General features: G+C 36.3%; 1 protein-coding gene across 5 annotated transcripts in view; it reads left to right on the forward strand.

Moving 5' to 3' along the window:
• Positions 1–16,202, forward strand: part of BEND2 (BEN domain containing 2) — a 96,299-nt gene extending 80,097 nt beyond the window's left edge. For 4 of the 5 annotated variants that reach the window (XM_077144923.1, XM_077144927.1, XM_077144924.1 and 1 more), the window contains 4 exons: positions 4,783–4,904; positions 6,643–6,868; positions 7,830–8,033; positions 13,397–16,202. In XM_077144923.1, coding sequence (XP_077001038.1) covers positions 4,783–4,904; positions 6,643–6,868; positions 7,830–8,033; positions 13,397–13,590 — 746 coding nt within the window. In that variant the 3' untranslated portion in view covers positions 13,591–16,202. The remainder of the gene's footprint in view (positions 1–4,782; positions 4,905–6,642; positions 6,869–7,829; positions 8,034–13,396) is intronic. The other variant, XM_077144925.1, reaches the window with a different exon arrangement.
• The last annotated feature ends 1,638 nt before the right edge of the window (positions 16,203–17,840 follow it).

Below are 17,840 nucleotides of genomic sequence, written 5' to 3' on the forward strand. Positions count from 1 at the left end.
GGGGCTCAGCCTATAGCTTTGGTTGTCCACACTGCTTGTGAGAATATCAAGAATTCAACTTGGGGAAGTTGAATTTCTCCCCATTCTCACCATTCCCTGACGGGGGCTTGCAAATACTTTTCCAGTCACTGATCAAATCACTCTGGGATTCATCGGGGCATCACTCTGGACAAACCAACAAAATCTCATGTGCCACCTGAGATTCCAAGTACTTATGACTTTCAATCAAACTATCTACATGAGTTATATTAGGAAATGCTGTAGTCAAAATATAAATTTTGTAATGAATAAACATTTTTTGCTTTAGTCTCACACATAAGGTGACATTTTAAAGTATTAATTATCATCTATTTTCAGCACCCTGCAATAATGACATTCCTTTGTTCTTCCTCATGCAAAAACATTTTTAAAATTTGTACATTGTACATTTCACTATTATTATACACTCTAGGCATTCCTAGATATACCATCTCGATCTTTACCATCTATCTTTCTTTCTGATTTCATTTATGTCCCCAGCCCTCCTCCCTCTTCATTCTCACATGCAGCTTCATTCACTGTTTTAACATAATTACATTACAGTTAGGTAGTATTGTGCTGTCCATTTCTGAGTTTTTATATTCAGTCCTGTTGCACAATCTGTATCCCTTCAGCTCCAATTACCCAATATCTCACCCTATTTCTATCTCCTGATGGTCTCTGTTACCAAGGAAATATTCCAAGTTTATTCACTAATATCAGTTCATATCAGTGAGACCATACAGTATTTGTCCTTTTGTTTCTGGCTAATCACACTCAGCATAATGTCCTTAAGGTCCATGCATGTTGTTACATACTTCATAACTTTATTCTGTCTTACAGCTGCGTAATATTCCATCTTATGTAAATGTCACAGTTTTTTTAGTCACCTGCCTGTTGATGGACATTTTGGCTGTTTCCATCTCTTGGTAATTGGTAATAATGCTGCTATAAACATTGGTGTGTAAATGTCCATTTGTGTCCTTGGCCTCATGTCCTTTGAGTAGAGACAGCATATAGATGGGTCCTGTTTTTTAATCCATTCTGCCAGACTATGTCTTTCGATTGGAGAGTTTAATCCATTAACATTCAGTGTTATTACTGCATGGGTAGTACTTTCTTCTACTATTTTGCCTTCTGTGTTTTACATGTCATATTTAATTTTCCTTCTTTTTACCTTTACTCATAGTCTTCCTTTCTACACTCTTCTCCACACCTCTCTCTTCTATCTTCGTATCTGTCTCTAGTGTTCCCTTTAGTATTTCTTGCAGAGCTGGTCTCTTGGTCACAAATTCTCTCAATGATTTTTTGTCTGAAAATGTTTTAATTTCTCCCTCATTTTTGAAGGACAGTTTTTCTGGATATAGAATTCTTGGTTGGCATTTTTTCTCTTTTAATAATTTAAATAATTTATCCCATTGTCTTCTTGCCTCCATGGTTTCTGCTGAGAGATCTGCACATAGTCTTATTGGGCTTCCCTTGTATGTGATGGATTGCTTTTCTCTTGCTGCTTTCAAGATCCTCTCTTTATCTTTGACCTCTGACATTCTAACTAGTAAGTGTCTTGGAGAACACCTATTTGGATCTATTCTCTTTGGGGTACGCTGCACTTCTTGGATCTGTAATTTTAAGTCTTTCATAAGAGTTGGGAAATTTTCAGTGATAATTTCCTCCATTAGTTTTTCTCCTCCTTTTTCCTTCTCTTCTCCTTCTGGGACACCCACAACATGTATATTCGTGCGCTTCATATTGTCTTTCAATTCCCTGAGTCCCTGCTCATATTTTTCCATTTTTTTCCCTATAGTTTCTGTTTCTTTTCGGATTTCAGATGTTCCGTCCTCCAGTTTTGAAATCCTATGTTCTGTCTCTTGAAATCTACCATTGTAGGTTTCCATTGTTTTTTTCATCTCTTCTACTGTGTCTTTCATTCCCATAAGTTCTGTGATTTGTTTTTTCAGACTTTCAGTTTCTTCTTTTTGTTCTTTCCTTGCCTTCTTTATATCCTCCCTTAATTCATTGATTTGGTTTTTGATGAGGTTTTCCATGTCTGTTCATACATTCTGAATTAATTGTTTCAGCTCCTGTATGTCATTTGAATTGTTGGTTTGTTCCTTTGACTGGGTCATATCTTCAATTTTCCTAGTGTGATTTGTTATTTTTTGCTGGCATCTAGGCGTTTAATTACCTTAATTAGTTTATTCTGGAGATTGCTTTCACTTCTTTTACCTAAGGTTTTCTTGCTGGATGAATTTGTTGTCTGTCTGTTCTTTGACATTCAGTTCAGCTTTATCTGGACCTTTAGCTTAAGTTTTGTTTAACAGAGGGGAATTTTTCAGTTCTTGCTTTCTTGTTTTTTGCACTGCTTGTGTGGTGCCTTCCCCCGCCCCACACACACTTAGGAGGGTCTACTTAGATATTATAGACCCCAGCCAAATTTTCCCAGACCAAACTGGCCTCCTATCAGGAGGAAAGAGTCACCTGTGTCAGTTTTCCCTGAGGGTGAGACCCAACAGGTTGAAAGACTTTCCTGTGAAGTCTCTGGACTCTGTTTTTCTTATCCTGCCCTCTGTGTGGCACTTGTCTGACTGCAGGTCCCACCAGCATAAGATGATGCGGTATCTTTAACTTTGGCAGACTCTCCCTGCTGGGGGCGTGGTGGAGACAGAGGAGAGGTTGTAGGCTGGTTTTAATGGCTTCAAATTACCAAGCCCTGGTGTCTGAATTCCTTGATGGAGGGATTCCACCTGAGTGGGGCTTCACCCCTCTCCTGGGGAAGGCACAGGCTCCAGATAAGCCCCCCAAAGAGCTCACTTCTGCCTATGCCTGGGCAGTTGCAGCCTGAAAAGGCCTGCTGCTGTATCCAGAGGCAGTCAAGCCTTTGTAGATACACAGCCACAAAAACCTCTGTTTCCTTCTTTTTTTTTTTCCCCCTTTTTCTGTCAGTCCTGCCCCCTTGGCACTGGGGCAAAAATGAGCAACCTCCGCTTTGATCAGGTTCATCTAAGCTGGGGGCCTATTTTTAGTAGTCAGAATTTGTTAATTAGTTCCACAATTGGTGTTTGATTGTGCCCAGTCCCTGCTGCTGGTAAAGTCCTTTCCTTTCCCCTCTGGGAAGCGGCCTGTGGGGGAGGGGCGCTGGCCACCGCAACTTTGGGAACTCATGGTTGGGGGGGCTCTCACAGCCGGTCCAGCTGGTCCAGACTGGGGTACGCTGTGTGTCTGGTCACTGACGTGGCCCCAGGAGCTGTTCTGTACTGTTTCTGGTTATTTAGTAGTTGTTCTGGAGGACGAACTAAAACGTGCACGTTGTTAAGCCGCCATCTTGACCCAGAAGTAATCATTGGCCAATTCTTTTTTTTTTAAATGTTTTTTTTTTATTGTGAAAAATAACATATATACAAAAAAGCAATACATTTCCAAGTTTATTGCAGCAGTTAGTTGTAGAACAGATTTCAGAGTTTGGTATTGGTCACAATTCTACAATTTTAAGTTTTTATTTCTAGGTGTTCTAATGTACTGGAGACTAAAAGAAAATGATCAATATACTGATTCAGCACTCATACTCATTTGTTAACCTGACCTTCTCTGTATAACTTTACCATCACCTTTGATCTTTCTCTCACTCTTTAGGGATATTTGGGCTATGGCCATTCTAACTTTTTCATGTTGGAAGGGGTTGATAACATGGATTGAGGGGATGGAACTAGTTGATATTCTGGAAAGGCTGTCCTCTCTGCATTTCAGGACTTACCTGGTTCAGGGACCCATCTGGAGGTTGTATGTTTCTAGAAAGTTACCTTAATGCATAGAACCTTTGTAGAATCTTATATATTACCCTAGGTGTGTTCTTTAGGATTGGCAGGAATGGTTTTGGTTGGGGTTTGGCAAGTTATGATAGGTACCAATGTCTAACTGAAGCTTGTGTAAGAGTGACCTCCATAATAGCCTCTCAACACTGAGTCAATTCTTTGGTGCTGAAACTTGGTACTAAAAAAATAAGGCAAAAAATGTGGGGGGATAAAACAAAACATTTCAGTGCTAGTGACTGGCAACATGTAAAGTGGAAGCTCCTGCGTCCCTACCTTCCAGAAATGTGTAATGAGGTCCTAGGCACTGAGGAGAAAACAAAGAATAAGTAGTTTCTACCCCACAGGAAGCTCACAATCTAGTAAGGAACACGTGGATGGAAACAGATAAATTCTAATCCAGCGTGGTAGTGTTGTGGAAGCATAGAGAGCACAGCAAGTGCTTTGAAGGAGTTAGGGAAGGCTTTAACAAGGACGAACATTTGAGCTAGATTTGGAAGGATTCCTTAGACAGGTATTGTAAGTGGGAGGGGTGTTCTTAGCAGAGGAAATAGCTGACAGAGAGACATGTAAAGTACACAAATAAATTAATCCATGATGTAATAATATTTGCAATGATATTGTTCTTTCTTACAGACTTCTTTCCTTCTACTTTCAGTTCTAATTTATCCACAGGTTTTTAAATGGGATTATCACCATCAAATAATGGGCTTTTTGTTACACTTTGTTTTTAAGCACCAAAACTTCACCACTGGCTCACTAGGTCAGTGTTCCGGGGAATTTGATCTTAGAAAGAAATGAGATGATTCAGTACATCATCCTCACATAGAATTTCTAAGTTCTTAGAGTCAGAGAAAAGAATGACAACAAGAAATAGAACATTTCAGTATTTATTTTAAATAAGCAATCACAAAAATGTTTCTCTCTAATTTTTGTGAATGTTCTCTGCTGTTTGCAGAATATCTGGCAACAATTTTTCCCAACCATGATTTGAGTGAAAATGGCAAAGACTGGAAAATCTGTATTTCAGATATCAGTTCTCTCATATGCTATTTATGTTCTGAAGCCAAAGGAGATCAAGTAAGTTATTTTTCATATAAATATATTAACTGCTGTATACGTCCATCCTATACATAGCTCCCCAGCTGAGAACAGGACACAAAGGATCTGGACTTTAGGCCTTGTGCTAAAAATCTCCCTTACTCAGTTTAGGAAGAAAGGGATGTTCTTTCAAAGGAATACTACCTGTTTATTTCCCTTTTAAAATATTATTCTCTATAAAAATATCCTAAAGATAAAATAATTAGAATACAGTGTTATTAATATATTTCAAGCCAAGGGCTATATTAGAAAAAAGAATTGCAGATACAAAAATTGTTGGCAAATCTTTTCAGTATTCCACTCAGCAATACAAGAAAGAACAGACTCTGTGTGTTCCTTAGCTCCTTAGCTATTTCAGTGATAGCTTAAGGAAGACACAAGAGAAAATGAAAGCTCTTCGTTACTTCTTCACTTCTAGCAATGGTAGAACCTGGTGAAAATAATGCATGTCATGAGATATTTTATATTTATCAAAGATATTTTATACTCTGTACATTTATATGATAAAAGGGAATCTGTTTTCTCTCTTATCCATTCTTTCTTTAGAGTTCATTGTGGGATTTTTAACATAAATGGGGCATTAGGGAAGAGTATCCTATCTATTGCTTTCTCCTGATGAAGCATTTAACTTAATAGCAATCCCTAATTTCCACCAACATCTCTGAAAGCCCCGTTTTATCTTCACCATGTCTAGTCACTCCCATTTCTCTTGAGTAAGTTTATGGAAACTATTTGTGAAAAATATTTGTAGCTGAGCTTATGTTTTTCTGGTGAACTACTTGATTTCAGTGATAGTCCAAGTACCATCTGTCTGAAACCAAATCTGCTTATTTTTAACATTCCATTTTATATCCTTTAAGATTGCACGCTAAACATTTGAATGTAAAATTAAAATGTTGCCTGAAAAATGGTAATTTGCATATTTGCTTAGGCATCAGAAGAGAAGCAGCATCTACTGAGTGCTTCCTGTGTACCTGACTAGTACTGTGATAGGTTCTTGCCACTCAGAGTGTGGTCCATGGTCCAGCAGCAGCAACACCTGAGAGCTTGTGAGAAACTCAGAATCTCGTATTCTAGTCTAGGCTCACTTGAGTCAAAATTTGCATTTTAACATGATCCCCAGGCAATTTGTATACACAGTAAATTTGAGAAGCCTTATCTAGAGCAGTGTTTGTCAGCCCTGGGTACATATTAGAATCATGGGGTGGGGTACCTGTAAAAAACAAGCTATTAATGGCTGAGCTTTCCCCTCTTACCACCAGAGATTCTGATTGAATTTTCTGAAGGTGGGGCCCAAGCACTGCTTTTTTAAAAAAAGATCCCTAATGCAATTAGAATGTGCAGCCAAATTTAGAAACCATCAGGGAAAGAGTAAACAAACAAACAAACAAACAAAAACCATTAAAAACTACAAAAAAATGTCATCCTCAAAAAGCTCATTTCTCTGTTTATTCATGCCAGCAGCTGTCATTCAGTTCATTCCATAGAGCTACCAAGTCTCTCAAGAAGTAGAGAGTCATGGCAGCTGAGGAAAAATCCAAACCTACACTTGTTTCAAGATAGTATTGTGGCACACAAAATTGGGATTATGTATGACTTAAGCCTGCCTTATAGACACTTGCTTCCTCACCCACTGAGGGGACCCTGGTTGATAGTGGAACATGTACATATTTTCTCACTAAGGGGCCTTGTTTAGAAATATAGTTTTGTGTTTCAGCAGAAAACTGTTGACAGAAATACAGACCCTGTCAACCCTGACATACCCGCGTCTGCAGATCCAAATGATAAGAGGGACAGTGGTGCAGGCAGTTCTTTGGTACCTCAGCAAATGGCTGCCTTGGAAGCAAGAGAAAATGGGGGTTCTCAGCAGAATGGTAATGCTACTACTGGAGGACTTAGAGAAACTTCAACTAATAATTCAGTGATACGTCGTGAAGTATTAGGTGAGTTTTAAAATAAGTTCTCTTGATAATACATATTGAATCTGGGTGATACATATATGGAATTCATTGCACTATTCTCTCTACCTTTAAATATGTTTGAAAACTTGCATAATAAAAAATCTAAACGCTTTAATTGCATATTGAGTTAATGAAATCTAAACACCTAGTCCTGAAACCAGTAGTTTTAATGTTAAGCTAAATCTGTTATTTTTCTCCTGAAGGCAGTTTTCGGCTGACTCATATGACCAGTGTGAACTCTATGATTAGGCATCTTACTTAGAAGGTGAGGTAGGAAGGACTGCTAGTATGAGTCAGAAGCAATTCAGGGGGCTTGTTCTCTATGTGTGGCACATTCCAGAGTTTCGATAAGTATTTGTGGCACGAATCAGTGAATACTATGTTGTGCTGTCATTGCTAGTTGTCTGCCAAAGGTGTATTCTGCTTTCATTTGAGTCTGTGGCACTGGTTCATTAGGTGCCTGTGCCACCTACCCCTCTTTCTTCCCAAGGTGACCTCCCCAGTATACTGGGATTGAGTGTCTGCCACTAACGAGTGGTACCTGAGGCAGTAAAACTTTACTCACTTTCCCTACCATGCCCCCATTCCAACCCTAAGTAGAATATTGCCTGTGAGCCCCTTCAAATTTAAAATTACTTAGAATGTGTTACTAAATGTAATTTTAAAACTTATATCCTAAAGGATAGCAGAATAATAAGTCTTCCTCTTGAACAATTGAAGCATGTTTAATAATGTCAGTAGTGATTCATTCCTTTTTCATTTCTCATGCTGTCTCATAATACACTAAAAAGTAAGGCTTTAGTTTTTTTTAGCTTCTCAAATTCTTGAGCCTAAAAATTCAGAAAAATATCAATCTTTCTGTTTTAACCTTTTAAAAAAAACATGCTGAAGATGCCATCCTAACAACTACTGTGATAATTCCATTCTTTCTCTTTGCTTCTAGAATATTTTGGAAATCCATGCAGAAATATACAGCTGCCATATTCAATAATTGATAAAGCAAAAGAAAAGCCTTGCCCAGAGTTGTCAGCCAGATACCTTATTCGCAACCTGTTCACAGACGAAGTCCTGATAAAAAGTAACGTCTATGGCAGCCGGGGCCGTGGCATGTGTGCGCTTAACTCCAATAGGATTAACGCTCTCCGAGGTTTGTTATGTGTAGTTAATGTGAGAATAAATAAAAGCAAGTTATGTTAGAGAAGAAAGGCAAAAAGAAAAACCAAGAGAGATGGGGTTCTTATTGATTTCCTCATGGGGTATAACAAGGTTGTATTGTCTTTGCCTTTGCGCTCTCAGGACTAATTGTTCTCAGAGCTAATAGCTGGGTCTCTTTAACGGGGAGGTGTTATTGACTGTGGCTGCCTAGTATGGACTGCCTGGTATGGACTGTGGAATTTGGACAAAGCAGGAAGAATGTTTCTTATTTGTGTCACAGTACCCAACAAAACAGTTCTGACCCCTGCCTGATCTTAGGTGGTTACTTTTTTTGTTCCTACCTTCATATCACACACTTTCATACCTAAAACATTTGAATAACACTTGTGTTTCAGTCTAAACTAAAGGAAGCTGGCTTTTAGCTCCTTTCTTAATAATTTGCTATCATCTAACCCATTTTTTTCCCACCTTTCTTTATCTTCACTTTAACCCACACTAAGAAATACATTTTAATTGCAACCCAGTATGTGCGTGTGTGTTTAGAAAAAAAAAATTGAAGCAAAAGTCTCACAGACAATACTTACTCTTTCTATGAATTGCATTCCAGTATTTTCTAGTCTATCATATTTCCTTTTAAAGTGCTGCCATCACTGATTTTATGACCTAGTAATTGGGCACAACTTGCAATTTGTTCAATATCACTGAGCTAACCCACCAGGCAAAAAAAAACAAAGCCCAAATTCCTCCCACCTTTTCAGTAAAAAACCGAACAAGCAAGAGTTTGTCGCCAATTCAGAAATGAAGGTATTTGTAGAAGAAATAGTGTCTTTGTAATTAAAAAAATTTTTTTTGTAGTAAGGGGAAAAATGTGACTTTCATAGTCCTTTAATATCTGGAATAGATTGGCTCCTTAAATTTAACTAAAAATATTCTCTGTATTTCATCTTGCTTTATCTCTTATTATATTATATTAAAAACTAAGACGATATCTTTTGTACTAAAAAATATCCAGCATGCATCTGACATCCATATAAGGCTTTTTTGAACAATTTTCCTATAAAGTCATATTCCTTTGTAGGACAGTCATATGAGGTATTTCTGCAGAGAGAATACCGTAGAGACTTTGTTGCCCCAGGGGCCAGAGCCAGGCCCAAGGAGTAGAAACTGACAGGAAAGTGTATTTTACTTTAATATAAGGACGACTGAACTTGGAGAACTAAAACAGTCAGCGCAAAGGCTGAGAGCCCAGAGATGAGAGGAGATCCCTGCACTAGAAGGAAGACAGGGCTTTTTGGTTGCTAATGTAATTTCCTTGAAAGAATCATTTCATTATAAACTACTTAATACAATAATGTAATAAATTTGATAACAGGTATGTTTACCTGTTACAGATATAGGCATTTTGTCTTTTGTGCTCCAGGTTTTAAAAAGTTTTTTTTAGACATTATGGATGGAATTAGAACAACTCCATCATTCCTTCCCCCTTCTTCCCCAGAGGTAATCACAGTCCTGGAGTTGTAGCTATCATCCCCATGCACATTTAATGCCTGTGCTACATTTGCCAATTGATCCATAAATAATACATAGTACTGTTTTTTAATTTTAATATACATAAATGGGGGATACAGTATGTATCCTCTTGCAAATTTTTTATCACTCACTATTGTTTTTGAGATCTAATTCATGCATTTTAACTGCTGATTGGTGGCTCATTGAGTGAATAAACCAGTTGGTGTATTCTAATATAATTTCTTATCCTAAAATTTTGTTAATTGGGGAAAGCTCTTCTGGAAACTAGTAGTCAAAGGTAAATGCATCCAGCAGCCAAGGGTGTTGATTTCTTATAAGAAGCTGTTATTAGATGATCTCTGAGTGTTCAACATCATTTAAGAGCACTTTAGAGAATAGCTCATGTGGAGAAATTAGGAGGTCACAGATTTGCAGTCAGCTAACAACTCTCACTACTTATACCTCCACCTCCATCCTTTTCTGTATATTGCAGATCTGTAAAATCCTGATGATAGAATAAAACTTCCCACCCAGAGCAGGATTCCCATTTTGTTTTTGAAAGATAGCTGTCTCCCCTTGATTTGAATGCTTCCATTGTTGGGCACTGTTGTCTCAATAAGGCAGCCTATTAAATTTTAAAATAGCTCTGATTTATGGGAATCTTCTTTCTATTGACTCAAATTTTACCTCCCTGTAAGTAATACACTTACTTATCACCTAATAGCTTAAATCCAATCACATTTCACAGGATAGGCCTTTAAGTATTTAAAGAAAACTATTACTTCCTGATGGAGCTTTAGGAGATAATGAGCCACCTCTTTCTCCCCCTTTCAAGTTCAGAACCAAATGGGAGACAGCTACTAGAACCAGGCAGGTGGAGATAAAAATATCAGCTCTGTTTTTGAATCATATATTCCCAATCTTCCCAAACTTTCTAATTTAGAAATCCCTCCACATGGAAGCATGAGAGTTGGAGAGTGTTCCACCTAACCTTTTCTCTGTAGGCTTTACAGTTATAGTTAAGTATCTCCATTTCCTCCTGTAATTCCCCATCTAAATGTTTTTCTTATCCTTTGTGATCTGATTCACTGGCTTCTGGACATGGTTACATGCTTGAGTGTCTGTAAAACACAAAATTTCAGATGTGCTCAAATGAACCAAGAAAACAGTAGTACTAATCTCTCTTTTAAGTTAATGCAGCCTAAGGTGGCATTTCCCTTTTTTTTTCTTCATTTTTTTTTTAAATCAGAGGAATTGTAGCTTTATATAACATTCATGCAAAAATATAGAATTCCCATACAGCCTCCTTCCCCCCACAGTTTTCCCTATTTAGGAACATTTTGTATATGTGGTACTTTTGTTACACTTAATGAAACAATTATACTATGAACTATTGGCCATAGTATACATTAGGGTTCACACTATATGTTGTCGTTCTGAGGGTTTAAAAAATTTTTTTTTAATTTAAAAAAAATTAAAAAATAAATAAAAAACATTTTGATAACCATCACGACCTAAAATTCCCTTTTAACCATTTTCAGTTATACATTCAGTGATGTTAGTTACATTCACAACGTTGTGCTGCCAGGATCACCATCCATTAAAAAATTTATGGTCAACTGAGACCCCTAGATCTTTTTCTTAATAGACTGATATTTATCCAGTGTTTATACTGTTAATATTTAGGTTATTACTATTTATACTGTTATTATTTTTTAACAAGTATAAGGTTTTAAATTTATTCCTCTTACATTTTTCCTGTTAGAGAAGGCTAGTGTTCTACACTAGTGTTTCCACACTAGTCTTTCCTTAAAGACAGCTGGATGTTAATAGGTGCTTCATGAATAAAATGCTTTTTAGTTAAATGATTAACAAAGATCTTAATTTGGCAACCCAATGGCACCAGTCAGTAGGTATGTTTCCTTTGACTCTCAGTTTTTAGAAAATGTTTTGAATGCCTTTAGACGGTCAAGCCCACACAGATCTCTGCAGTCCAGACCCTCTCTTTTCTTAGCCACTGTCACTTCCCTCATTTTATGTACCTCACCAAAGCATTTGCATCTATAATTTTTGAATAAGTGAAATGTAGATACATGTTCCTTTCCCCTGTATTTTAGTTGTTTAATGCTGCTGGAATACAATATACCAGAAATGGCTTGGCTCTTATAAGGGGGATTTATTAAGTTACAAGTTTACAGTTCTAAGGCCATGAAAATGTCCAAACTAAGGCATCTAGAAAAAGATACCTTAACTCAAGAAAAGCTGATGTCATCTGAACACCTCTGTCAGCTGGGAAGGCAAGTGGCTGGCATCTGCTGGTCCTTTGGTTTCTAGTTTCAAACATCTTCCCCAGAGGCGTTTTCTTTCTAAATTTCCAGATGTCTCTGTCTGTGTTGGCTCTGAGCTTTTCCCAAAATGGTTCCCTCTTATAGGACTCTAATAAGTGGATTAAGACACATCTTGAATGGGTGGAGACACATCTCCATGGAAACCACCTAACTAAAAGTTCCCATCCACAATTGGGTGGATCACATCTCCATGGAAGCAACTTAATAAAAAAGATCCTATCCAAACAATAAGTCTGACCCTGCAAGATTGGCCTGGAAAAAAAAGAATATGGCTTTTTTGGGGTACACGACAGCCTCAGACCAGCACACTGTGTGATTTTTCAGAGCATTTAATATACTTAGGTGCAATATAAATCCCCAAATGGGTAGTACAGAATGTGGCATTTCCCATTTGCACAACCATAGAACTTTTTTACCCAAGAAACTTCTCATGTAACACACTCTGGGGAAACACCAATTTAGGTTCCTTGTTGTAGCCTGTTGCAGGTTTTGCAGGTGCTGGATTGGTTTCTCAGTGAATTAGTCACCCATTCCAGCCTTGTCATGGGCAGATGCCTGCTTTCCCGAATTTTTTTTTTGTTAATAGAAATGTTCAGCAGGATAGATCTTGATACTGAATCTAGTAACATACTACTAAAAATCTTCCAGGTTACCACTGATCTGTTAATTAGCCCTTTGGGTCCAAAAGCCTTTTCACTTGTCATATGCCTTGCTAAAATATTTAGATGTGCACTGTATTTATGGCATGTTCCTGATTTACCAGTCTATTAACTTTATCAAAAAACATAAATGAGATTAATGTAGCCCACAAATACTGGCCTCTAGTGATCATGAGATCCTTTCCTAAGGGCTCAGAGGTCTTAGGTCCTTAGGAAATTACCTAATCTACCATGTGAGGGCGCATCTACTTTCCTGATGAGCACTTCTTTTCTTCCTCTTCCCTTTGGCTATTCTCCCACTTCCTCTGAGAGTGCACCTATTATCTTCTTTTAGATTTTTCCTCTAACCGAGAGATCTAAAGGCCCTTATTCTTTTTTGTCAGAGAGAAACCAGCAGTGCCAAAAAAAAAAAGAGCAATTATAGCTTCTTACCTCTAAAAGTATGAAAGACACTGCAAGTTCTTGTGTTGCAAAGCCTTAGCATGTCTGTTTGCTATATTGAATAACATGTTAGATACATGTTTTATAAATTTAATAGTAAAAAAAAATTTGCACTGGGTACCTAAAACAGAAGAGGATTTCCATTCTACTATGTAGAAAGATCATGGGAGATTATTGTTTTATTGTGATTTAAGAATGGTTCTATTTCACTTATAACCTTTTAGATTAAAAGATGTGTTTAGCTAATTTAATAGTGGCTATGATGTGTGTGTTTTAAATAGTTAAAGTCTTAATGGCCCTTTCACAGACACATCTGTAGTTTTAAGGTTGAATAAATTAATTTTTCTGGAAAGTGATTTCTAGTTAACTGTTTGTTATGTTTGGGGTCTTAACACCAGAGTTTCTCCAAGACGTCTACCCGAGTTGTGACCTATCAGAAACTGGATATGCCTGGAAATTGTGTGTAGCTGCTATCAACAGCAGCATCCGTACTCTTAGATATTATCTCAAGAAGGCTGCAGCTAAAGTACAGCCACTTCCAGCAACAACCTCTTCAAATACAGAGTCAGAGCCAACAGAGGCCAACAACTGACTGAAGTAATTGAATGTCAGCCATCAAGTTTTTGTTTTTTTTTTTGCATCGTTCTGTAAGTTTCTCAAGTTGTAATTCCAAAATTAGCCTGTTGTCGTGGTAGAGTAGTTCTGCATTCATACCTGAGGAAATTGCTAAAGCTCTTTTTCTGCCCACAAGGGAGGCAGCATTATCTGAGGAGGATGTTAATGTTTCATCACATGAACAAAGTGATGAGCAATAAGTATTCTGATAAGAACCTAAGATCGAGGGGATGGTAGTAAGCTCTAAGGCCGTTTTCATTGCTGTTTGCTTGTAGAATGAGAACAGCACATTTCTCACTGACAGATTGTACTGCAAGTGTCTGTGAGCCCTGCAGTCACTTGTAAAGTCCTAGCTGGAGAGGCTAGCCACAACGCCAAGCACTGCAGCTTGCACACAGTCAATACTCAGGATTTGTTGAGTGCATTGTAACTGCAGAGCTTTGGCTACAATTCCACTCATTGAGAAAGGAGGTGGGGTTGATGTAGAACCAAAACATCCATGTTTGCTTTCTTACATATTCATCAGTTGAGGAATTATAGGGTTGCCATTTCATAGCATTATTTAAGCTAAGCTTTTGAGGGACTGAGGATAGTGTCCTTTTGATTTACTCCTGATAAGAGCTGAATTCTTTGGATTAACACTGATAATATTTTATCACAGAAGTTTGCTCAGACTCAACATAAAAAATCATAGCAGGAGACCTTTCAGTTCCATTTAAGTAATTTAAATGTTAGGGTAAATAACTGTGAATAATAAGAATCTGAACAAATTCAGACTTTAAGAGTTATTTTTGGTTTCTGAAATGTCTAGGTGAAGGTTTTATTCTGTTTACTCTGTTTTTCTGATCAATTCTTCTGGTTGAAATGCATGCAGATAAATTTGACACTGTTTAAATGAAGAAAATATAGCTCAGAAATTCAGTTAGAAAAAAGTGGCCTTAAAGGATATTGGCAGGATTATTATAGAATTTAAAAAATTGCATTTTGATTATGAATAAATAGAATTTTATTTTTAATGTAAGCACTTTATTTAAAAGCAAGTTCTTGCACGTTTTAATCATAGAAAATACTGTATAAGTCCATTGTTTCATCATTTATATTTAAGAAACATTTTGTTAGTTATGCTATTAGCCGTCCCCAGTGACATTGGTTTGCTAGTGTTCTTATTTTGTGCTTACACAGCACAGCACTATTTGTTTTTAAAAAAATGTTTAAAAGGAATACCATGGCTTGAATCAAAATAATATACACATAACTTCTCCAAAATTGAGTTTGAGGAAAACAAAATTTTTCCTCATGAGAGTTTAATCTTTTGTTATGGCCATTTGCACTGTTAGCTTTGTCTTAGATAATTGATGTTAATTAGCTTCAGTTTTTTAATACAGTAGAGAAAGGTATTCAATATAAAGTAATAAGTGGGCCAGCCAAACAATAGTTTGTGTAAAAATTTATAATCTTGTTATTTTTGTAACTTTTGAGATAGTTTAGATGTTTTTATGTGATCAATTTGTAGAATAGATACATATATTCATATGACACGTCTTTTGAAAATTAAATTCAACTTTTAGAGTGTTTTAGTGAGATATAATTAGTTTTTTAAAGATAACAAAAAATTTTTTTTCAAAACTTTTCTCTAAATAATTTGCTGCGTTAGCTGCCTTTAGCATAATAAAACGAGTATTTCTACATACATCTTTGTATGTTTAGGTTTTATATGTTTAGATTGCCTACAACAGTCTTAATAAGTAGATAAATTCAAGTCAAAAACCTTTCATGGAGGGAAAGAAGAGTTTGACCATAGTTATTCAGATTAATTCATCTAAAATAGTCTGTGGCTTCACCACTCAGTTTCATAATTCTCATAGTTTTACAAAGTACTGGTAGAAGAGCTAATATGAAAAAGTAAAATTACATCCTAGGCTAGAATAAACTTCAAATTGTGTATGTGAATTTCAAGTTTGATTTGCATTTATTGGTGTCTGAAATAGTCCTTGGATTAGAAGTAAATTTACAAAAATAAAGCTTTATATTTACATGGAATTTTCAAGACTTATACAGTTAATTTTATAATGGTGGTTGCTTATATAAGTTACTAGACCAGCCCTGTCCATTGTAATTTTCCACAGTGATGGAAATTCTCTACAAATTTACACTGTCCACTGTGGTAGCCACCAGGCACAAGTAGCTGTTGAGCACTTGAGATATGGCTAATTAGACCAAGAACCTGAATTTTAAATGTTAATGCATTTTAAGAAATTAAAATTTAAATAGCCACATGTGGCAAGTGCCTACTGTATTACACAGCACAGCACTATTTGTTTTTAAAAAAATGTTTAAAAGGAATACCATGGCTTGAATCAAAATAATACACACATAACTTCTCCAAAATCGAGTTTGACAGAGCAAAATAAATTGTATTAAAGTATTTCATTTTCTACTTTAAACTAAATTAGACCTCTTCTGTCTTTAAAACTTCTCTGGTTGGCTTTGTTGTATTAATCCAATGTTAACCATATTAGATACCTGTGTATACGACTTGTTTTCTATAAATAAATATCTTTAATACTTTGCTTTGTTTCCAAAAAAAGATGACCAATAAAAATTTTAAATGTTCTTAATACAGAGTTTAGGTTGCTTTTTATTCATGGACTAATTTTTTTGTAGCTATTGCTAATGTTATCTGCAGTGTTTTATATTAATGATAAAGTGTATTTTTCAGCCAGTTCCATAAATGCATCTCAGGACATTTGCTTTATTGCTGGATAAGCAAAGCAGAATAGTTTACCCCAGTAACAATAATTTACCATGGTGGATATAATTGTGAGGATATTGAACAATGTAGATGTGCTTTGTTCTTCCTGAGTAAGATATAAATGTTATTAAAGCATGCTATTATTGTTATTATTTGTACTGTTAGCAGTATCATCACCTTTAGAATTTTTGGGAAAAACAGTCACAAGTAGGTTCAGCAGTTTGCCTGAAATCATAGAGCTGTTAGCATCAAAGTCAGAATCAGAACTTAAGTCTTCGGGATTGGCCAGTGTTGTTAACACTAACCTCTAAATAATTTGATATGTTTTTCAATATAACCAAGTTATTCAGTAGTTGCCTTTTTGTAAGATTGTAGCTACTGATCCTTTTTGGCCACTGCATAGTTAGGTAGGAGTAAGGGGAGGATGGATGATGGACAAAAACCCTAGAAGAGAAGTTTTAATTTGAACATTGGGAAGGTAAGTGCTAGCTCAGGGTCTTAGTTTGGCTATTGTGGCAAATACCATACAAGAGGTAGCAGGTACTTACATCAGGTAAAATAGACTTTAAGTCAAAACCTGTTACAAGAGACAAAGATGGTCATTATATACTTATAAAGGTGTCAGTTCAACAAGAAGATGTAATAATTATAAATATATATGTGTACCTAGCAGCAGAGCCCCCAAATTTATGAAGCAAATACTTACAGATTTGAAGGAAGAAATAAATGACTCTATATTAATAGTAGTCTTTAATCCTCCACTTTCAATAATGGATAGAACATCTAGTGAGAAGATCAATAAGGAAATACAAGGCTTGAATGATACTCTAAACCAACTAGACCAGGTCAACACATGAAGAATACTTCACCCAACAACAGAATACAGATTCTTCTTGAGTACACATGCATCATTTTCCAGAGTAGACCATATGTTAGGTTACAAAACAAGCCTCAATAAAAAATATTGAAATCATAACAATGTAACTTCTTCCACCACAACAAGTGAAGCTAGAAATCAATAACAGAGGGAGAAATTGAAAATTCACAAATATTTGGAAATTAAACAACATACTCTTAAACAACCAATGAGTTAAAGATGATAGCACAAGGGCAATTGGGAAATATCTTGAGGTGAATGAAAATGAAAATACAACATAACAAAATTTATGGGATGTGGTGAAGGCAATGCTGAGAGGGACATTTGTAGCTGCAAAAGCTTAATAAAAAAGAAAGAGTTCAAATCAGAGACCTAACCTCAAAACTGGAAGAACTATAAAAAGAACAACAAGAAGTGAAAAAGTGAAAGAGGGAGGAAAAACAAAGATTAGAGATAAATGAAATCGAGAATAAAAAAGAAAGAGAGATCAGCAAAACAAAAGAATAGGTTCTTTGAATAGGTCAGCAAATTAACAGAGCTCTAGCTAGACTGACAAAAAAAAAAGAGGACACAATCAGAAATGAAAATGGAGCACTAC

Source organism: Tamandua tetradactyla, chromosome X, assembly GCF_023851605.1.
Source record: "Tamandua tetradactyla isolate mTamTet1 chromosome X, mTamTet1.pri, whole genome shotgun sequence".
Lineage (NCBI taxonomy): Eukaryota > Metazoa > Chordata > Mammalia > Pilosa > Myrmecophagidae > Tamandua > Tamandua tetradactyla.